At 40.0% G+C, this 23,902-nt stretch overlaps 1 protein-coding gene across 14 annotated transcripts in view; it reads right to left on the minus strand.

The window, feature by feature from the left end:
* Mapk10 (mitogen-activated protein kinase 10) overlaps positions 1 to 23,902 on the minus strand; it is a 266,659-nt gene that overhangs the window by 171,801 nt on the left and 70,956 nt on the right. For 2 of the 14 annotated variants that reach the window (XM_059274823.1, XM_059274832.1), the window contains exons 1-2: positions 12,126 to 12,271; positions 5,178 to 5,297 (exon numbers count right to left, since the gene is read on the minus strand). The exons of 6 other annotated variants lie outside the window; for them this stretch is intronic. In XM_059274823.1, the coding sequence (XP_059130806.1) occupies positions 5,178 to 5,198 (21 nt within the window). In that variant the 5' untranslated portion in view covers positions 5,199 to 5,297; positions 12,126 to 12,271. Of the gene's footprint in view, positions 1 to 5,177; positions 5,298 to 12,125; positions 12,275 to 23,902 lie in introns of those variants that run through there. 6 more of the 14 variants (XM_059274831.1, XM_059274835.1, XM_059274824.1 and 3 more) reach the window with 5 other exon arrangements.

Genomic DNA, 23,902 nt, shown 5'->3' on the forward strand with positions numbered 1-23,902 from the left:
AGATCAAAGTAGATGGCTACATGTAGAAAAATGAAATCAACCCTTATCTCCTCACCTGCACAAAACTCAGTGCCAAAGGGATAAAGATCCTCAAGATAAAACCTGAGACTCTGAATCTGATAGACAAAGTTGGGATACACTTGAAATATAATTAGTTCAGGATAATTAGCACAGGAAAGGACTTTGTAAATACAACCCTGTTTGCACAGGCATTAAGCACAACAGTTAATGAATGGGACCTTGTGAAACTGAAACACTATGTAAAGCAGAAGATACCATCATCTGAGTCAAAAAGCAGCCTACAAAATGGAGAAATAAATCATTACCAGCTTTACTGGTTAGTTTTTATGTCACCTTGACACAAGCTAGAGTCATTTTGGAAGAGAAAGCAATTGAGAAAATGTTTCCACCAGACTGGCCTGTAGACAAGCTTGTGGGGTATTTCCTTAATTACTGATTGATGTGGCAGGGTCCCGCCAATTATGGGTGGTGCCACCCTAGGCTGGTGATCCCAGAATGTATAAGAAAGCAGACTGAGCAAGCCATGAGGAGCAAGTCAGTAAGCAGCACCCTCCATGGCTTCTGCATCAGCTCCTACCTGCAGGCCCCTGCCCCGATTTCCCTCAGTGATAGATCGTTGCCTACAGTTGTAAGGTAAATAATTTTTCCTCCTCAAGTTGTTTTTAGTTCTGGTATTTTATCACAGCAATAGAAAGCCTAACTATGACACCAGCTATACATCTGACAGAAAGTTAGTTTCTACAATATCTCCCCCCCCCCCACAAAAACTAAAAAAACTAAACATGAAGAAAACAACCCAATTTTAAAAATGGGGCATGGAACCAAATATAGAGTTCTCAAATTTTGAAACACAAAAGGCCAAGAAACATTTTTTTTTAAATGTTCAACTTTTTTTTTTTTTTTTGGTTTTTTGAGACAGGATTTCTCTGTATAGCTTTGTGCCTTTCCTGGAACTTGCTTTGTAGACCAGGCTGGCCTTGAACTCACAGAGACCCACCTGTCTCTGCCTCTTGAGTGCTGGGATTAAAGGCATGAGCAACCACCACCCGGCCAATGTTCAACATTCTTAGCCATAGAGGAAATTAAAATTACTTTGAGATATCAACTTACCATAGTCAGAACAGCTAAGATTTAAAAACAATGAATGCTGGATGGGCAAGCTATTATCCAGCTGTTAGGAATGAAGCTGCAAAGAAGCACTTGAGTGAGGAAACCTGGACTCAGAAAGACGGACATTGTGTGTTTTCATCTGTGGGTGCCAATTTTGATATTCAGATATGTATGTGGGTTTAATCTAGAATATCCACAGAGGACAGGAAATTAGTAGAGGACCATGGTGTGAGGGGAGGTATTGTAGGGAGGAGAGAACACAGTGACATTAAGGACTAAAGGGGGGAGTAGAATGGAAAGGGTGATGTGGTTTGGAAGAGAAGAATAAAGAAGAAAATATGGGGGTAAATAATACTAAATACCCTTTTGGAAAGTCATACAAAAACCTACTACTGCAGAACCTTCCTTAAATAGAGACAGACAGACAGACAGAAGTAGATAAGTGATAGACAGATAGATAGATAGATAGATAGATAGATAGATAGATAGATAGATAGATGATAGATGATAGATCTAGAGATTAAAAAGGAGTTATCCTAATGTGTGACAATGCTCCTTCTAGACACCACAAGCTACTAGATAAAAAGCCAAGTGGCAGGAATGGTTGCCTCTTTTGGAGGTGTTGGCTAACGAGATACCATAGGTCCAAAGCACTGCCAGCCATTGTCATTGTCCTTGGCTGCTCTACAGAATTACTTTTTTCGTCTCAACTCTAATTGCATCCATGTTTGATGACATGGGAAGGTATTTGTGTGTTTCCTTTTAGATCATAATTCAGACATTTTAAAAAGCTAGCTCAATCTTCTATACTGACTGATTAGACAAAACTAATTAATAGGTGTGTAATTCAAGTGTAAACTACAGGCAGCCATTTGAAAATTAATGACAATGTCTGGGCCCGCTGAGCAAACCTAAGGATGGCTGCTGGCACTGGCCATTGGGATATTTTGTAAGTCCTCAGATACCTCCAGTAAGTGGCTGGCTTTTTAAAGTACATCTTAAACTATACTACTTTTTTGACTTGGGGGGACAAAAAGAAAATTAATGACTATAAAATAAATACTGCCAAAGATGGAAAAGTACACAAAAGACACTCCTATAGTATAAATTGCTCACAAATATTTCTCTTTGCTATTGGAAAAATAAAATTGCACATATTCAGTGTTTATATGGAATGTTGGAGAAAATCCTAACAAGCATCTGAATCAAACACCATCTATGGTGATATTTTATTTGTACTGAAATGTGATTTTATTTGTATGTTAATAAATAAAGTTGCCTGGGGGTCAGAGCTAATAGCAAGCCACAGCAGAGCTGGGCGTTCGTGGTGCACACCTTTAATCCCAGCACTTGGTAGACAGAACTAGGTAGATCTCTGTGTGTTCAAGGATACAGCCAGCATTGGAGACACACGCCTTTAATCTCAACACCAACCATAGAAGACCTGGAGGTCTGTACAGACAGGCAGTGACGAGGCGGTCATGTGGTTGGGTTTACAACCAATGAGAAGGCAGAACAGGAAGTCTATATAAAGACAAACACACAGGAAGTAGGTCTCTTTCGAAGAGGTCTCTTGGCTGAAGAGGATAGCTGCAGCAGATGGGTAAGGCTCTTAGCTCTGATCTTTGGCTTTCTTCTTTGCATTGGTTCTGTGTTTCTTATTTAATAAGATGGTTGGTTAAATCTACATTCATCTATATAGCTATCTACATCCCATCATTTCCTCCAAACCCTACCTCTATCTGTCCCAAGACCTTCATCCTCTGGGTACCCCTGTGAACTACTTCCCCTCAGGAAAAGAAAGCCACCACTTGATTTTAAAATACTGTTGCTTTGAGATGTTTAGGATCAACCCGTTATGCCTGTAGCCTCCTGTTGCCCTCCATCACTCTCAGAGACCTAACCGCGAGTTCCATCTGTCTGTCCGACAGTCCAGTGAATCGCTGTGATAACCCCCTAAGCTAACACCATGCTCCTAAAATTTTTCCTTGCACTCAAGAATTTAAGCTCTGAGCAAACTCACCTGCATTCTCAAAATACTCCTCATTTCCACACTCTTAATAAAATCTAGTTTATTATTCTCTCAAATTGTAGCATTTTTTGTTTCTTTGAGTTTTGGTTAGTTGGTTGGTTGGTTGGTTGGTTGGTTGGTTGGTTTTGATTTTATTTGCTTTTATGTTTTGTCTCACATTCCATGTATTTCAGATCCTAAAAATAAAATTTGATCCTTTTTTTTCCACTGTCATTTCCAAGTAATTTCCCTTCCTTTGTCTTTCCAAATTCAAAACAACTGAAACTTGCTTCAGTGTACTTTGTCATTCATTCTTTCTTGATGTTATAAATCTACCACCTGAAAACTTTCTCTCATGTCCTAAAATCTGAGTTGTCAGTGAATCCTGCCAGTTCTATTTCATTGTAAACCTAGAATCCAACCATTTTCCTCACCTTCTATGACTATACTGATTTTTGGAAAAAAAAATTATTTCAACCCAAATTTAACTTAATAGCCTCCTAACTAATCTCTCTTCTCTAGTCTCTAGTTCTTGCCTGAATGGAACACTGTGACTGAAAAGATACATTTTTTAAACACTCAATCAGGTAATGATCATCTGAATATCTGAGAACATCCTTCTGTTTAATCCCTGAATTGGCTACTCACCAGAATAAATAAGAAAATAAGAAAATCCCTACAGTGCTCTACCGGCTACTGACTCCTCTGGTTCTCTCTCTCTCTCTCTCTCTCTCTCTCTCTCTCTCTCTCTCTCTCTCTCTCTCTCTCTATCTATCTATCTATCTATCTCTCTCTCTCTCAGCCCCAGCCCCATCTTTTTCCCTTCTCCTCACCTAGCATTTCACAGAGACCTCCCTGCCCTTCCTCCAGGAAGCCAGACCTCACCTGGATTCTGCTTTCCTCTTTACCTGGAACTTTTACCCTAGACAACCATGGAGCTAGTAGCCCACTTTTTTCAAACCTCTTGTTATTTCTATGCTGGAAAAAAATAGAAACTATCTCTATCATCAGGGCCTCTTTTTTAAAAAAAATTATATATATATTAATATTATATATTATATATATTATATAAAATTATATAATATTTATATAAATATTATATAAAATTATATATTATATTATATATTATATAAAAATTATATATAATATAATATATATATATATGATCTAGATCATCTACCTAAATATACAGCTTGTCTTCTACTCCAGTGGTTCTCAATGTTCCTAATGCTGCGACCTTTAATACAGTTCCTCATGTTGTGGTGACCCTCAACCATAAAATCATTTTTGTTGCTACTTCATAACTAATTGTTGTACTGTTATGAATCATAATGTAAGTATCTGTGTTTTCTGACGGACCCAAGGAGTCAGGGCCCAGTTTGAGAACCACTGATGTAGACCAATGATTTGAATATAAAATGTGCTCAGGAAACTTCTGTAGGAACTCATTCATTGAGACAATTAGATAACGCCAAAATTGAGCTATTAACAATATCCATACCCATACACATGCATACAAATATACAGACAAACTGCTCCTCTACTTAACTTTTGCTATTCCTTTATGACGTAGTGATTCGCTAATTTGCCAAGGCAGAGACTTACATGAGACCCTGAGTTCCTGCCTTTTCCTCATGCTGCATATGAGATTCCTTAGGATGTCATGCCCACTCTACCACAAAACATACAATAAATCCTGTTACCATCTTCCCATATTGAGCTCAACACCAATCCAAGTATTAATATCATGAGGCAATTGAAACTGTCATTGAAAGCTTATTACTTCTGCACCTCCATTGATCCCCATTAGAATTGGAATAATATCTAAAGGGGTTACAGCAACCCACAGGTTCTGCAGCAATCATCTCTCACTCCCGCTGTGGGACCTCATCCTCTCCTACCCACGCTATTCCAGTTATACTGTCCTCCCTCTTAGACAGCCAAAGCTCCCTCCATCGCTGTGTGTTTCCATGTGATGCTACTTCATCTTGACCGGAGACCTTGATATGACTGTCTTTTCGCAAACCAGACTTACCTGAAGTCTAACTGACGTCATTGGCCAGCCCTCTCGCTTTCTATTATCACTCCATTTTCCAGTGCTTCATAATGTCCTTGGTGGTCTAGTCACTAGGATCTGAATACTTCATGACATATACTATGTGAGAGGATAAATAAGCAAATGATGAATAAATTATGCAAAATTATGCTTTCTCTACTCCCCCATTAGGAGGAAAATTTAAATTTCTTGAGGTAAGTAGCTATTTCTCTGCCATTCTCTTGTTTTCAGTGTCAAAAACAGTGTCCAATATCTTAGTATCATCAGCATTAGTGTATAGTATAATATTTATATATCAATAATTTGTCTGCTCCCTTTATAATGTTTACAAATTACTAAACTGCACTTTTCTATGATTAAAATATCGAGGACTAATGAAAGTGACATTAATTCACATTTATACCACAAGGTAGAAAGATAAATACATAAGTGATTATGTGTAATATAATATTCTCTGTGTTCCTCTCTACATTTCCTAGGCAAGCTACATAAATTATTAGAACTTGCTAGTACACTCAAGTGAGCTATTAGGCTGCATGCTGAGTACGTTGTCCTGTCACTATGAATGACATGCCTAAACTCTTTAATGGTTTTGGCTCCTGTCATTTTGACAAATTCAGATATGTCTTCCACGGCCTCACAGCCTCAGAACTCTTTTTCAAGTTCATTTCAATTGTGTCTTCTAAATTCTTCCCTTCTCATGGCCATTACTATCTCACCACATTGCTTGAGGTCTTACTCTAACCTCCTAGGCCCTAGTTCACTTCAGATAGTGCTGGAGTGCCTACAAGCCACAGTCTGTCTGTCTTGTGTTAGCACTCAGGGCCCTGGGTCATTATATATATGCTCTCACCTCTATCCAGACCACTTCAATTATTAATTCTTCTTGTCTTTTACCCCTTTTGTTTCTCCTATTTGGAGAGCAATTTAACTTCAAATACTACATTCTTTTAGCTCATCTGTTCATTTAGACTCAATCATAATTCAATTAATAAAATCTCATAATTAATAAAAAGCAGGCAAGAAGCAATATCCTAACATAAGCCACTATGGCATTAAATTCAATATTTGGCATTAGTATGAAGAAAATATAACAAAAATCTCCATATAGTGAAATGAATATGTTAATGAGAAAATTCCAATTGAGAGATAATTTATTTTTATTTTTTATACATTAACACAGAGAAAGCATAATTCAAATTCTTAAACATTATTTTTTAAAGTAAGGTATCCCATCACTGAGACTAACTGCTTTAGGATTGTGGCCAGTCCTAGCTTGCTTTTGTTCTTATTTAACTAGTGCTTAAGAAAGTATGTCCATTACAAGGTAAAAGGGTATTCTTTCATTTTTCGCAATAGTTTGTACATATGTTTATATCATAGTCTATCTTAAGTTTATACCACAAATGTGGTGGTATTGTGTTCCCCAAAATATTGTGCATGCTAATAAACTTATCTGGGGTCAGAGAAGAGAACAGCCACGATATTAAACATAGAGGATAGGCAGTGGTAGCACACGCCTTTAATCCTAGCATTCCAGAGGCAGAAATCCCTCTGGATCTCTGTGAGTTCAAGGCCACATTGGAAACAACCAGGCATGGTGACTCACGCCTTTAATCCCAGGGAGTGAGGCAGAAAGCAGAAAGATATATAAGATGTGAGGACCACAAACTAGAAGCATTTGGCTGGTTAAGCTTTTAGGCTTTTGAGTTCAGCTGAGATTCATTCGGATAAGAATTCAGAGGCTTCCAGTCTGAGGAAACAGAATTAGCTGAGGAATTGGCAAGGTGACGTGGCTGTGGCTTGTTCTGCTTCTCTGATCTTCCAGAGTTCACCCCAATAACTGGCCTCAGGTTTGATTTTATTAATAAGATCTTCTAACAATTCACGCTACACACAAAAAAGAATTTTTTTCTTTTATTGTAAATAGATTTTTTTCTCACATACTTATCCTCATTATGTAGTCCCCTTCCTCTACTCTTCCCAGATATTTACATTAATTTTTAATTAGTTGAAGATTATCTTCTGAGAAACATCAAAACATAACACAATGCAGGTACATACTTAACAATTGACATATGTCAGGTTTATCACTGTTATGATTATGGGAATAGCTGTTTTTGTTGCTTAATACAACTCTTGTCCACATAAAGAATATCAAATAGAAGTAGGCTAAAAGTAGCTCATGGGTGTGCTGAGGATAACCCACAGGTGCCAACTGCCTCTAACCCATCTTCACTTCTCTGAGGATAGGAGGCCTTGCTGACTACACTACATGTCTTCAAGCCTTTGTGCATCATGAGCTAATTACACCATCCTTATAAAAACCACATGACTTGGTCAATGAGCTGACCTTCTACACAGACATGCACATCAACAACCATCTTCAAAATGCTCAGTGGCATTCCAGACAGCAGGCCCAGACCCTAGAAGCCAGACTCTTTTTTAACAAATATAATGTTATTTTGCAAAACTTTTATATAAAAATGAAAAACAAAAGCATATTTAATGATGCACGTTACTATTTAATGAAATTTTTCTAAATAAAGATTTTATTTTTAATAGAGCACACCACCAAGCTCCACTGCCATAGAAGTGAAATAAGAGCCATGTAGCTAAGTTATGCCCTACCTAAGGCACAACAAAAGAAGGGCATTGTTCTCGGAGTTCACAACGCTGTGACAAAACCAGCATCATCAACAAAATTATAACTTCTCAAAAGAGCAGTGCACATCATCCTCGACAATCCTCTAAGTAAAATCAACTAGTGATTCTTCAGTAAACAGGTTCCAGTCTCAAGTGTATACCATGAATATCAACTGTGTGTGGACTCACAGAGACAGCAAAATATTTTTAGAAACATAAAATTGTATCGTTGTGTCAGTCTCTGGAGAACTGCACTGTGGGATATTTATTTAAAGGGGCTGCCCTTATTGCCAAGAATCACCATGTCAATTCAGCCAACATTTGTTACAATTTTTGGAAGAGTGACTTTCTTAATGAGGATTTCGCCAATTTAGTGAATTAACAGTAAGGTATATTTTCTAAGAATTTTACATTAGACATTAAGGATAGAGTGCTGATGTTTATATTATCGATATCATTAGTGACTAATGTCTGTGGTGACTTATCTTGATTGGAGGCTGTGCAGGATTTAGAGCCACTTATGATGCATACCCCTGGGTATCTCTGTAAGAATGCCTGCAGGAAGGGTTAACTGAGGACGAAAGACCTAAATGTGGGTGGCACCATCCGAGGGGCTGTGGTCTCAGGCTGAAGAGCAAGGAGAACCTGGGAGGCACACAAGTAATCCTTTCCCTTCCTGACTTCTGAGGCAATGTGCCCAGCCACCTCAGGCTCCATGCTTTCCACCATAATGGATCATCACCCCTCAAACTGTGATGCAGAAACCCTTTCCTTCTTTAGGTTTCCTTAGTCAGATATTCTGCCACAGTGAAGAGAAAAGCAAAAATCCATATTGTACTAAGTTAGAAATTAACATACAATAATCTAAATTTTGGCTGATGTATCTAAATACCTCCCAAGTTTTTCAGGCAAATTGAGACTCACTGAATATTAATTTATTGGATCAAAATATGTCTTCTCTATATTTCATTTATTTTTTCTTATTAAACATTTTAAATTCTTTCTTTGAGAATTTCATACACTTGTATTTTGATTGTGCATTATTTTAATGCAGCATTAATCTGGGCTGCTTCAGAAGAGTGAGCTCATGTACAATTTCTGTGAATTTCCTTTAAAACTCAAGTGCTGGTACAACTTTCCATAGACAAAAGAAATAATCCAGCCCCAGAACCAACAAAGTCCACTGTCTAACCCATATCTTTAAATACCCTTTGCCTTCATCCATTGGTCAACACTTGTTCCCACCCTTCAGATACCCTTTGCCTTCATCCATTGGTCGACACTCTTCCCCACCCTTCAGATACCCTTTGCTTTCATCCATTGGTCGACACTCTTCCCCACCCTTCAGATACCCTTTGCTTTCATCCATTGGTCAACACTTGTTCCCACCCTTCAGATACCCTTTGCTTTCATCTATTGGTCGATGCTCTTCCTTACCCTTCAGCCATCTAACCTTCCACTTTCACCCATCTTCCCAGCCCTCACTCCACCTTCATGCTTCCTGAGGAACCTCCTGTCCCTTTACTCAATTGCTTTTACCTACTGGGACTCTCCTTTTTCTCTCAGGACAATATCACTGGGTAGAAACTGATCCTTGATTCTATGTCCAGTCTCTGAAGATCTAGCCAGTCCCTAGAAGTTTCTAACCCTGCTGTATCATGTTGTCTTAGTCAGGGTTTCTATTACCGTGAAGAAACACCAGAACCATGGTGACTCTTATAAAGGAAAACATTTAATTGGGGTGGCTTACAGTTCAGAGGTTCAGTCCATTATCATCATGGTAGGACATAGCGATGTGTAGGCAGACATGGTTCTAGAAAAGGAGCTGAGAGTTCTATATTATGATCCCAGGCAGCAGACAGTAACACATCTCCTCCAACAAGGCCACACCTCCTAATAGAGCCACTCCCTTTGGGGGCCATTTTCTTTCAAGTCACCACACATATCAACTGCTGTCAGCAAGTCTAGAGGGATTTTAAGGTTCCCAGGATTCTAGTGCACCTCACAGCTGGTAGTTACCTGCCATTCAAACTAGATGGAGAAGATTGAGGTTAAGCAATTTCCTCAGTCAAATTCAGGAGAACAAGGTATGTGACTTACAGCTGTGTTTCCCAAATTCAACACTTTCTAGGTGACCAAGAAGACTCTATAGGGCCTTTTACATGCAAAACACCCTGTCTTCAAAACTGCTGGCACTGGCACTCACAAACATTCTTTACTTAGCCAAAACAAAGGCTCTTAACTGAAACAGAAAGTTAACCCTTGATAATGATTCCACAGTCTTGTGAAAGCATGCTCCAGTGTTTTTACAAGATCTATATGCTGTTCTCATGATAGTCTTGAAGAATTGCCTCCAACTATACTGTTTGACAAACAAAAACATGAAGAGTATTAATTCAGTATGGCTTCTGAGAAAATTTTTAACCAGTTTCGTGTCAAACAATGCCACTGGATGTTTCCTTGTTACAATATAAAGAAGGCCACAAGTCAAAATACTCTATACATTTTTTCAGATAAAATAAATGTAGAGTTTATGTCAAAAGAATGATGCAGATAACTTCTAGTTCATGGCACAAAACATTTAAACCAACCTGTATGTCTAAGACAGGACAGTGACGTTCAAGCCTACTTTATCAATGTGGAAGACCCAAAGAATAGCAAAGATTAGAGGAAGTTTTCCCTCTCTAGAAAAGACCACCACAATGACTCTGTGTCTTCCCAGAACTAAACCTGGAAATCAAACACCATCTTCCAACTGCCAGAAAGGACAAGAGAAGTAAGGTGGGTCATCTACTGCACATGCTGTGGTCACCGGGTACATGTGCTATCGTTGCCAGGTGCTAAAGGCTTGTGGATGTTGAATTTTAATGGAAGAGTCATCTTCTTTAGGAAACCTCCTACATTAATTAAAGCACCCTTTCCCACTTTCTTTAATCTCAGTGTTCCTAGTGCTTTATAGTTTTTAACTTAGTGACTGAACATTGCTGGTATTCAGTGCCTGAATGCCTGCTTGAGTGGTAGAAAGTGCATGGACTGCATATGTGCAGCAGGTGTGCCTGACAAAACTTTGTATTTTCTCCTAGGAGCATCCATAAAGCATGTCTCATAATTATTGAAATGTTGAAAATGTACTTTTGGTCTTCACTGTCATGAAATGGTTTTTACTTATGTGTGAAAAACAAATATTTTTGGTATTTTATAGCCTATACCAAAACAATTTTTATAAGACTTTTGCTATTATGTTTTGTTTGATGGTTAATTCATGTGTTTATTATTTCTTTTGTCCATAAATCAATTATCTTCTAATTCCTCAAAACTATCACAAAATATTCCAGTAGTCTCCTAGTATCTATCTCTATCTACCAAATGCTTCCACCAAATGGCTACTTAAAACTAATTTTTCTCTTTCAAACTATACTTTGATTGCCATAAAATAATTCCATCTTATTATTCACACAAAAAAAAAAACAATTCTCCAGGACTATCCATAGCAGAATGGTATGTTGCGACAAAGGCACCAAAGCTACAATGTTTTTAAAAGCCTGTGTGCACTTGCTTCTGACATAACAGGGCAAAGAAAGAAAGACAGGCAGTCACCAGGAGAAGATCAAAGTTTCATCTGTCGCTACTTGTTGGAAAGCATGGGAAACCATAAGTCAACCTTGACTCCTCTCTTTCCTTTCACATTCACCAACAAACCAATCATCCATCACCAGTATTCACTCCACATTGATAAAGACAGCATTTACTATGTCCTTTACCATTGCCATGCTTCCTGTGTATTGGTTCCATTATAGCTTATAATGACCTAAGCATCTGGTACCATGGTTATCACTAATTTACAAAAGAGATCCTGAACCCTGGTGAGACTAAAGACAACCCAGTATCACAGTGCTGGGAAAGAGGCAGCAACAGGGTTCTGATTCAGTCTGGCTCTGTGCCTATGATGAGCCTATGATTGTAACTCCTCTCCTCCTCCTCTCCCTCTTCCTCCTCTGCTTCTTCCTCTCCTTTCTCCTCCTGCTCCTCTTTCTTCCCTTTCTCCTCCTCTTTCTCCCCCTCCTTCTCCTCCTCCCAGTATTTTTATGATGATTTACTTCCTTGAGTGCCTTTTTAATAATGAGTTTCCCTGTGACTACTTCATACATGTTTATTATCATTTTTGCTCATATTTACCCCTCATTTCCCTAGTCTCCTCATACGTGAGAAACATTTGTCTTTCTTCCTTCCTCTTTACTGTTTTGTTCTCTTTCACTCCTGTTAGTCAGCCACTGCTCTAACCTGTCTCTCCACTCCTTCAGCATCCCTGCAAAGTGCTCCAGCTCACCAACATAGTTTAGACAACATCATTTCTTCTTCCTTGTTTCCTTGGCCTTTGAGCCTCTATACCATGCTTGCCAATGGAGACGTGCTGGAACCTTCTAGTTATTCTGTCACCAGAGCCAACTAAACTGATGTCATTGTCACATGCATCACCATGGTAACTAGCTCATGACTGAAATACGAAAGCACCACAGAGCAGGGGTCTTTATTGTTGGGTTCGCTTGTTGTTTTTTTGTTTTTTTGTTTTTTTTTTGCTTTCCTAGGAGCCAATTTCCAAACATTTGTTAGCACAAAATTTTCTGATCCACTCTTCAGATACCAGCCAGAGATTCTGTTTCATCAACATTGCTAATTATGATCATGTGATCAGTTATGGTCATGTGATCAGCACTTCGAGCCTTGTAAATACCAGTTAAGTCATCTCTTTTATATGATGGTAGAAGGCTTCCTTATTACCATAGTCTGTTTTTATTCCCACATTAAACTAGCCAAGGGTGGGAATATTTCTTTCATTACATTCATAGCACCTGTAACAATACTGTGACATTCAATTAGTGCTTAACAAATATTTGATGGCTAGGTTAATGAGAGAACAAATAAAAATCATCTTGAAAAATATTTGTCAGTCTTCACACTGTTCCTCTTAAGTAATGCCCTCCCTGCTCTTGATTCCTCAGCTTGTGACCCACATTACAAGACAGAATGGACTACAAATCATCAGATGCCTGCCTCACACCTTACTTTTCAAATTTCAGCAGTAAAGTGGAGTCAGCTGCTAAGTATTAGTAATGGATACTTTCATCAAAGTCAATGCTCTTCTGCATTTAAGTTGCTCATATGACACTAAGTTCAGCCTGGAAAAGAATGGCAGCCTCAGATTTCACTTCACTGAATTGTCTGGAAAAAGAAGGGGTTTTTGAAAGCTCCTGCAGATGAAGAAAAGTCACAGAAAATCTGAAAGTATTGCTGTTCCCTAAGATGAAACCCCTCTCCTCATGCATAGAGTTAATGCTACTTTAGAAGCATTATTTCCTCAGATAGGTGCTTAACTAACACAGTGTGGATTCCATCTCTAAAGAAAATTTTGATGTAACCAATTTCCAAATTCTGTTCTCCAAGAAATTCAATAAAATTCCAGTACCTTTATATTTCTATATCACACATACTCACACACTCATACATTCACACACTCACACACATACACTAATGACCACACATACACACACTCACATAACACACATTCATATACTCACACACACTCATACTCACACATTCACACACTCACACACTAATAACCACTCACACACACACTCACATACACACACATTCATACACTCACACATACACATTCACACACTCACACATACACACTCACAAATTCACACTCACACACACATACTCGCATACACACACACACACACACACACACACACACACACACACTCAAACTCACACACTCCTATATTTTCTTAGGAGCTGATTACCCTGGCATCTCTGTCTTTTTTCACAGTAGCAGTACTTTTCTCTTCTACAAATGTTATTGTTCCCATCTGTCTTTCACTGCTACAGTCTATTGAACTATTAAGACACTGTTAGATTTATGGTTATAAAAAGCACTAATCATTTACTGTGTAGCTGCCCCTGATTTAAGCCTTAAAAACCTAGGAGTGAGAAAAGTCATAGAAGGTTCCTCTCTATTCTAATGAGGGAGGAATGTAATAAACTCATGAACAAAACAAAAATCAAGGCAGGGAGGAGGAATGGCAAGATTTGCCAGGTCAGGGAGCAGATACTGAGTAGACTGTTCTCGGTAGGAAAATCATACTCTGAATGGGTGGCAGGGGAAGGATAGAATTTTTGTCTATTAGAGAAGAAAATGTCTATGCAGAAAAAAGCAAACCAAATACCTCAAGATACACTGTGGCTCAGTAAGTAATTCTGACTGGCAGATAGTCAGCACTGAAAGGAGCATAATAACTTTAAATCACTTAATCTCCCACACTGTTTAATTTTCTCTAAGAGACATGCGCACAATTTTAATTGCAAGATTAGCAAGCTACTAACATGACTTCACTGTGTGCAGAGCTGGGAAGTGATGTGCACACTTTCACACAGAGCTTCAATGCTCGGAGAGTAAGTGTGTGTAAGTGTGTGTGTGTGTGTGTGTGTGTGTGTGTGTGTGTGTGTGTATCCTTAGTAAAATGTAATAAGAATTAAGAAGTGTTGAGTCTGGAGTTTTCCTCATCATTGTTTTAACATCCATTTAACAGTGAGACTGTACACTCCTTAGACTAACTACTAATTCCCACAGGTGTGTGGATGCCAGCACACTGAGTGGCTTCTCCCTGAGTTGGACCTTTTAGTTTGTCCAGAAACCAAAAACCATTTATGAATATATTTACTTTTTTATCCTGTTCCCTGCTGATAAATGGTTTTTTTTCCACTTTCCCAATGCCTGCCTCAAAAGAAAAACTTTAAGAAATAAAGGAAGAAAAGGAAACAGGAAGGAAGGGAGAGAAAGAGGGAGGGCGGGAGTCATGAAATCATGCTTTCTAGATACTTACAGGCTGGGAAGTAGGATTTTCCGCTTTTTAAGAAATTCTCATATGTCAATGTTAAAATTAAAATGCAAGCTTTCAGGGCTCGATATTAGCTCTTATTGATGACTAAAAACATGGTTCAAAGTCACATACCAATTTTAAAATTAATACTGAAATTGCCACACTTTTTTAAAGCACCCAAGTATTGAGATACAGAAAGAAAGACTAATAATTAGGTGCATGGGTGTCTGTGGAGATGACAACTTATAAAAAATGCTAGTTTTGGAAAAGCCAAGTATAATGCAGCGTAGTACAAACTAGAATAAGAAACATTTGCTGAATGGTTTTCTACTACAGTAGTCTGTCTGCATGAGTATTTTGGCACATGTTTTATGTATAACAAAAGGCAGATGTACAATTTCACATATGGAGTAGTGTTTAAAATGAGCAGTGTCATCAAACCTGGGCTAATAGCCAAATTGGCCTGAAGGCCTTAATAAAAAAAAAAAAAAAAAAAAAAAAAAAAAAAAAACTGTAGCTTTCAAAAACAACAAAAGAAATGGCCTGAACACCCGTTAAGTAGAGAGAACTGGCTATAATTCACTAACTCCTTGATGTGGTAGTACATTTGTAACAGGGTAAGGCCTGCCTTTGGCTAAGGCAGCTACTCTAGAGTGTGGGTATGGTGGACTGCTCATCTTTCAGTTGGCTCATTACGCATCAGAAGGAACGTTCAGTTAGGTGTGGTTAAATCACAGAAACGGTGCTGAAAATGAAGAGGAGTTATGTGCACTACGAGAATCCATGGGAGTTAGCACAATGAATAACATCTATTAAATATTGGAAAAAATACTCCTGATTTTTCAACCAAATGTCTGCCTGGCAACCTTGTGAAAAGTAAAGAAAAATAAGCTAAATAAATATGCACTGGAATCCAATGATCAATGCTTTATCACTGGTGAGGTGATATCTATATAACTCAGGAGAATGCCCTGAAAAAAAGACATTCTTTTCCTAAACTGATGCCTGTCTAATCATAAAAAGACATCAGACAGACAGACAGAAAGAAAGAAAGAAAGAAAGAAAGAAAGAAAGAAAGAAAGAAAGAAAGAAAGAAAGAAAGAATCTCCAGTTGAAGAATGACATAAAATTCCCCACCATTGCTCTTTCAAAGGGTCATTGTCACACTTGACACCCAGAGTCAAAGCAGCAGGTTTGGCAAGCTCTGTCATGTGGGACCCTGGACTGAATCTTAGAACAGTTGTTAAAATCCCCAGCGTAGTAGCACTGTGCTGATGGTGAAGCTGGATGAAGACTGTGGAAAAGGTATTCCCTGTGTTACCTTCTGTAAGTCTAACATAATATCCAAACGGAAAATCTAAATGTATAGTATATACAAATAGAGGTATCCTGTTTTATTACCACACTAAGAAATGTGCATTTGTTGTTTGCTCTTTTTCTGTCTCTTTCCCCTCCTCCAAACATTTGTGTTGGTCTGGACTGAGCAAGCAAACAGACCAAAATACCCATGCTGCAGCCCATGTCTCTAATTTCTGATTCTGTCTCTACCATTCACTGTGTAATTTAGGGTGATTAAAACAAATTTCCTATGCCTAGCCCATTATCACAATACCTATGAAATAGTATTGTTATCAGAATGAATTAATGCATTTGACATAATTAGTGAAGTATGTGCCTACAGCGATCACGATTAGACAGAAATAGCAAAGCATATAGAGGCAGAGAGATGTCTGCTGTGGAATGTCTTTCTGTATGCTGTGAATACGTGTTGCTACCATTGGTTAATAAATAAGCTGCTTTGGCCTATGGCAAGGCAGCTTAGAGGCAGGCAGGAAATCCAAGCAAAGACACGGGGAGTTGAAAGGCAGGGTCAGGAGCAATGCCAGCCTGCCACCCAAGGAGCAACAGGCCAGCAGACCAGTAACACCTCGGCCATGTGGCAAAACATAGATTAGCAGAAATGGGTTGAATTAAGTTGTAAGAGCTAGTAAATGATAAGCCTGAGCCATAAGCCAAACAGTTTGTAGTTAATATAAGCTTCTGTGTGTTTATTTGGGACTGAACGGCTGCAGGACCAGGCGGGACAGAAACTTCCAGCTACAGAGGTCTCTTACTGCAGACCCAAGCAGCACAGCTGTTTCCCTCCCCTTACTCTTTTGCTACAATAAAGCTGACATTACTGGAAGGCAGCTCAACGAATTCAACCCTTGCTTCAAACTGGAATGTTGATTCTAGAAAGGACGGTGTGCAAAGGGATAGTGTTAGCACCATCAAGGAATTAGGAAGTCCCTAGCTCCAGCACTGTAGCCAAAGTCTCCTGGAGTGACCCAGGCTGAGCTTGTTTCTTTCCTGGCTCACAAGCCTGGATCTCCAGTGCTTGAGCTGTTTCTGTAAGACATCATATGTCCTCCCAGGAAACCCCTTTGTCTTCCAAGAGGATACCTATTGGTTCTGTTACAGCCAACCTAATAGCTGTTGTTTGCACTGGTATCATTATCTACTGACCCAGTTCTAGCTCTGAGGGGAGCTGAGTTCCTGAGCACGGACTTAAGAGAGCAGTCTGACCACACTGGACAGGAATGAAGTTTTCTGAGTCCATGTTGAAGACAAGAAGGGAAAAAGAAAAGGCCCCCCCATGGGATTGTCATCTGAATAAGAATGAGCACAGTCTTTCAGCCAAGTCTCTATTGTCCACAGTGTATGTGTGTCTCCCCTACACGGATAAGGAACAAAGATGGCTGCCTATTACTCTTTACTATAGTTGATCGACTGTCATACTTACCGATGGGACTGATATAAAAAAAAAAGAACCAAAATTTGAGTGTGTCTTCAAGATAACCCACTAACACTAGAAGTTCAAACTGCCCTTTTAATAGAGAAGACTTTGAAGTCATATAATGCCCGTGGGAATTTTTGTGTTCAAAATTTGGGAAAAACTTGGAAAGGTGGAATTATTACTGAAAAGGCTTACCTGACCACATAAACTCAAGAACTCAGAGAAACTTACTTGACCTTGAAAGGAAACCTTTAACTAAAAATGTAATGATCAGATAACAGAATTGAACTACTCCACAGGCTAGATTGGGTAACACACCACAAAAAACTACAAAAGTCAGAACCACTGTTTGTGAATTTAGTGTGTAAAGGAGACTGTGAATACATGGCTAACGAGGAATCAGAGGTAACAAAAACTGAGCCCCTGGAGTGATACCGCAGGATATCCTCCAAGGCAAATGTGGTGGTATCGTGTTACCCAAAATATTGTGCACACTAATAAACTTATCTGGGGTCCGAGAAGAGAACAGCCACAATATTAAACATAGAGGATGGGCAGTGTAGCACACGCCTTTAATCCTAGCATTCCAGAGGCAGAAATCCCTCTGGATCTCTGTGAGTTTAAGGCCACATTGGAAACAGCCAGGCATGGTGACTCACGCCTTTAATCCCAGAAAGTGAGCCTTTAATTCCAGGGAGTGATGGCAGAAAGCGGAAAGGTATATAAGGCGTGAGGACCAGAAAATAGATGCTTTGGGCTAGTTAAGCTTTCAGGCTTTGGAACAGCACAGTTCAGCTGAGATCCATTCAGATGAGGACACAGAGGCTTCCAGTCTGAGGAAACAGGATCAGCTGAGGAACTGGCAAGGTGAGGTAGCTGTAGCTTGTTCTGCTTCTCTGATCTTCCAGCATTCACCCCAATACCTGGCTCTGGGTTTGTTTTTATTAATAAAAACTTCTAAGATTCCTGCTACAAAATACTGTACCAATGTTTGCCCCATTGTACCATAATTCTGATTATCACTTACTGGATATTTAGAAAATATAAAACTTCCCAGGAAAAAAAATAGCAAAAGCTGTAATAAGAATAGGCTTAAAAAATTACACTGCTACTATGAAACAGTAACAAGAAATGGGGTGGCAGATTACACAGGGTGGCAAATCCATAAAGTGCTTAATTTAAAAAATGTTAAGTGCCAAAGTGTTTCAGCATTTTGCATAGGAAGCTTGGGGTTTTAGATGCCGTCTCTCTTTCTTGGAGAATTGTTTGTCTTGTTAATAGGTTAATAAGCAACCTGCTAGTTCTATGCCCCACAAGAATATTTCTTGGACACTTCAGGGCTTTTTTTTCACAGTGGGGGCATTTAAAAGGAATAAGTCTGATTTGTGTGTCTCTGGTGAATTTAAGACAAGGATGTTCTCCATGGCATAGTTTCCTGCTTCCCAGAGATACAAGAAATTTTGTTTTTCTTTATCCAAAGACAATCAGCATGCGTTTGCTGGGCTGTACCTGAATGGCTGTGTACAAGGTAAAACAGCTTCTCCTGGTTGCAATTTGCTTATCACTCTGCCTGAGATGCACCCTATGGCCTGACTGAAGGCTTATTCAATGGCAGAACTGTTTTGTTCTCTTCTACGTTTCCTGCACAGGGGATTCTCTGTGTTGCCAGGAGATTTCAAACTCAACCCTGATTACTAACAGTGGGATGCAAACATCCTGATTTTCATGGAAGCCAGTTAATGTCTCTCTGCATAAGCCCATGAGCAGTTCTGTAAAGCCATGTAGAAAAAGACATCGAGTAAGAAAGGAAAGTTCAGTATATTATATCAACAGTACTGGCGAAAGAAAAACTCAAACCTCAAGTAGGGTACTCTTTGATGCTAGATCTGGATCATTCCAGATAGCAAAGTGGGTTGCTCTAGAGAAATCCGACTCTGCCATAAAGAGTCTAAGGTTCTTATTAACAAGTAAGAGGCATATGCACAGTAAATGATAATGTTCTCAGAAGGCTGAATGATGCCAATGTTGACTCACTTTTCTAGTATATTGGAAAAGTGCTGAGAATGAGTTCAATGTTAAAGGTGATAATGTGGAAAGACTGAATGGCCATAAGACTTGAGTACCTAGGTATCTGGTTCTGTACAATGGATCAAAGAATGTTTTCATAACGCTTTGTAAAAAATAAAATAAAATGCCCTTCTTCAGAGGCTAGTTGCTTGAAATTGCTTGAAGATTGCCAAAGAAAGACATTTCACATCTGTTTTTCTATTCCTGTGTGAATTGAAGACCCTTTCTCAGACTGTGAACTGCAAAATAACAGTGTCCCGTGAGATACAGCTTTTACTCCAGGGGGAATATATGGTGTTATCTGTTCACACAAATCTGAGAATTTCTCTCGTGTAGTTTTACAATGTAGATTAGCATATTAAGTACTATGAAGACTGCCATAATTAACAAACAGAATTAAACAAAACCTCCACGCTTATTGGCCAAGGATCCCCCTCCTTTCTCCTTTACCCATTCAGTGATAAGAGTAATAAGGCTGTTTACATGCTGGGCATTTATTTGTTAGGCCGGTCCCCCAAAGACCATGTGAAAAACAAATCCCATTATCATTGGAACAGACTCAGCTCCATTGCTTTTTGGATGAGGAAACTGGGGCTTAGAAGAGTCAAGCAGCTCAAACAAGACCAGAAAGCTGACAGGAAGAGCTTGAATATGAAGTGCCTGAATCTACATGCTCCTCTGCCTCCCCTCCTTCCCTGGTGGCACTGAGCATGCTCAGTCCATTACTCCCTCAGGAAGCTTACTGCTCTCCTGTCAGCTGTCCTTATTCCTCTGAAGGGCTCACTCCAGTGTGTGCTGGCGTGAATATTTCTGAATTTTTCACTCCAGTCAGCCTTCCCATTATCACTACACTGGCCGTGCTCCCTGTTCAGCAATGCTTCTCCTGTGGTCCTTCCACAGAGCCCAGTGCCTTCCTTCATCTGCAGTGGACATACTACCCTAAGGTATGTAAGGCATATGCAGTATAAGTGAACTAAGACTAAAATGAAGTCCTTTGGACAATGCATGTACACCCCCAATAAACATTTATGATGGTGCTAATGGTTATCTGTGTTATTTTTGCTGTTATGTAGAGTAGATACAGTAGGAAGATTATGAACCTGTTTTCAAGTATCTTTGAATCTTTGTTTCTACCAAGGATAGGAAGTCCAATGACTAAAGAGGAACAAAAGGTCTTCATACCACCTCTCAGAAACACAAGTGTTTCTCTCTATTCTTTCAGTAAAGACTATAGACTGATGCTTTTCTCAGCTTTATCTCCATGGCCTTGCCATAAGTGGGAAGGCCTTGAAATCTAGAAAAACAATGTAGGTAGCCCTTGCTGTGGTCCCTGCGGCTTTTTGCGTTTCCCTTGGTTTTTTAGATAAGTGAGTTGGAAGGTAGAATGAATGCATAAGCCAGCCAAGTGCTGTTCAATACAATCTGCATCTTCTGAACACATATCTAAGAGTTCTTCTTGGCTCTTTACTTAAAATCCAAGGAGCATTACTTATCTGAGCAGAGAAATCCTAAGCATCTAGTGCCATTTCATTCATAAATCTGAAAGGAGTCTAGCATTTGTGTGGTTTAGTTGTCAGGTATCAGGTAAGGTTCTTTGGAGAAACGGAAACAAGGATAGTGTTATAGACGTGGATACAGATGGAAATGCTGATGTGGGTAGAAATAACTAGAGCAATTTAATACAGGAACTGGCTCCTGTGGTTTTAGAAACACCCCTCCCAAAAAGTCTCACAGCTGCCTCTGCAAGCTGGACAGCCAGGAGAGCCAGTGCTTCCATGTGGTCGGATCTCAAAGACCTAAGCAACAGGGAAGCCAGTGAGCCATGGGGAAGCCAGTGAGCCAAGGGGAAGCCAGTGAGCCAAGGGGAAGCCAGTAAGCCAAGGGGAAGCCAGTGAGTGACAGGGAAGCCAGTGAGCCAAGGGGAAGCCAGTGAGTCACAGGGAAGCCAGTAAGCCAAGGGGAAGCCAGTGAGTCACAGGGAAGCCAGTGAGCCAAGGGGAAGCCAGTGAGCCAAGGGGAAGCCAGTGAGTCACAGGGAAGCCAGTGAGCCAAGGGGAAGCCAGTGAGCCAAGGGGAAGCCAGTGAGCCAAGGGGAAGCCAGTGAGCCAAGGGGAAGCCAGTGTTGTACACCCACCTAAAACCTCCAGACCAGACAGTGTGCTGCCAACATCAAGGGAGAGAAGATCATGTCCCAGTTCAAAGTGGAACCCCTCCCATCACTGCTGTTTCGCTCTATCCAGACTCTCCACAGATTGCATGGCACCACCTGCCTTAGTCTTTACATAGACTACTAATTCAGATGATAGTTCCCTCCAGAAACCTCCTCAATCAGGACACGCTCTGCCAGCTCAGGGACTCCTGAGCCCTGTGGAGCAGACATGACATCACCGTGACAGTGGCATCTGCTTCTGACACTATGGTCCACCAAGCCATTGTGCCAGCGTGCCAGCCTCTGTCAATGCAGCAGCACCGTCCCTGGATCATTGCTGGGCTTTGGATCTGAGGCTGATTCATCTCAGGCTTGAAGCAGCATCGAATTCCTATTTTCCAGCAGTGTCCCTAAGCAACGTCTTCAGGGGGGCAATCTTCTAGAGACTACCACCTCGCTTTCAAAGAGACTCTGTTACTTCTCTCTCTCGTCATTACTAGAGATGAGTGTTAACTCAATCACAGTGACCATCATGACTGACATTTAAAGCACTTGCTGTTTACCATGCTTCCCAACGCTTTCTACTGTTTGCTTTTATAATGTAGATCTCACGGCACCACATGACAGTTTCTATTTTTATTTCAACTGCATAGGCAGAAAGAAGTAAAAGCCACACAGTTACCAAGAGCAGAGCTCCTGACTGGCCTCAGAGGTCTCAATCCCGGCAGCCTGATCCAGAGGTCTTGCTCCTGATGGCAAGGATGTGATAAAGAGGGACATGCGTGTTTTAGGATGCACAAGGAATGAGGAGGAAGGATACCAAGGTCTCTTGAGCCTGAACACATCCATCTCCCCACCAATCCCAGCCTTATGCAGGAAAAAAAAACCCAGTTTGTTGGTGAGGCTTTCCTGGTTCAGTCAGATCTAATGGGAGAGATGCAAGGGCAGAAACAGCAAGTTTTAGAAGCTGGTGGGCAGTGAGCGAGCAAGCTGGAGCCTGTTTGGGAGAATCTGGCACTGTTAACAGGGACAGAGCCCTCTACCTCTTCCTTCAGGGAAAACAGAATATAAACACACATTTGGATTCAGTGGGGACAGTATGTGAGATGCTCCTGGTGTCAGATGACAAAGAAGGAGCATTAATCAACTGGATGAGAACTGGGCATGGGTAAGGAAAGTTTAAATAGCAATAAACTTTGTAAACTGTCATCTAGGTGGTAAGCACAGCATTTTACCTTTACAGTCAATCAATGAATGTTTGAGGTATTGTCTCTGCTTACCTTGGTTAAATAGAAATTATAATCCCCTGTTACGGCCAGCTCTAGTTTTCAAATTCTAAGTACCCAGTAACTATTGATTGATGTTATCAAAATATATTAGTTCACAAGGGTTTGTTTGCTCTTTGTGTGTTTTGAGTGCACAAATATGTGTGTTCATTTAAAAATGGACAATACATGTGTTTATATTCAGAATCATTTCTCACTTTAGTGTATGGTATTTGTGGGGATCAGGCTACACCCTGCACTGTCTAAGTTATTCCACATTGTGGAAAACAGCAGCATTCAGGCCACACTTTGCCCTGGATGGCTCCACTGTACAAGGCACACTTCATTTCATTTTGTGTACAAATGCTGAGGCTTAATGGCTTTGTATCTCATTTGTGCATGTAGACTCCACAGACCAATAACTTATATACAAAAGTAAAACTGCACCAACCATGAACTTACTGAAGTGCCCTGGGAACATGTGGGTGTAGCACACATGGATATTAAAACAGTATATGAGAAAAGGCATGTGAACTTACTGAACACACTAGGCCAAGGAATGGTACCACATTGTCAGGTACCGGGCATGCGATGATAATGGTCCCACCAACTTATCTTCTGACAGTCAGGTACATCTGTCAACATACCCACAAACAGGGAACTTCCAAGTGTCCCTCAAGTTTCAGGTCAGCTTGGTCCCTATGGCTTAATTCTGTCCCTTCAAATTACCTCCCATCGACCCATTCATGAATATACGTTTCTGTGATGTCCCTGAATAGGTGGTGACAAGGATCAGAAAAATGGAGTAATGTGTGAAAGAACGGTCCAATGGGGAAGGAACTTAACCACAGCCCAGATATCCTAACCCTAGGTCTGGCTTTGTCTTGATACAGGAACAGAGAGCAACTCCTGCCTGG

This window comes from Peromyscus eremicus, chromosome 10 (genome assembly GCF_949786415.1).
Source record: "Peromyscus eremicus chromosome 10, PerEre_H2_v1, whole genome shotgun sequence".
Taxonomy (NCBI): Eukaryota; Metazoa; Chordata; class Mammalia; order Rodentia; family Cricetidae; genus Peromyscus; species Peromyscus eremicus.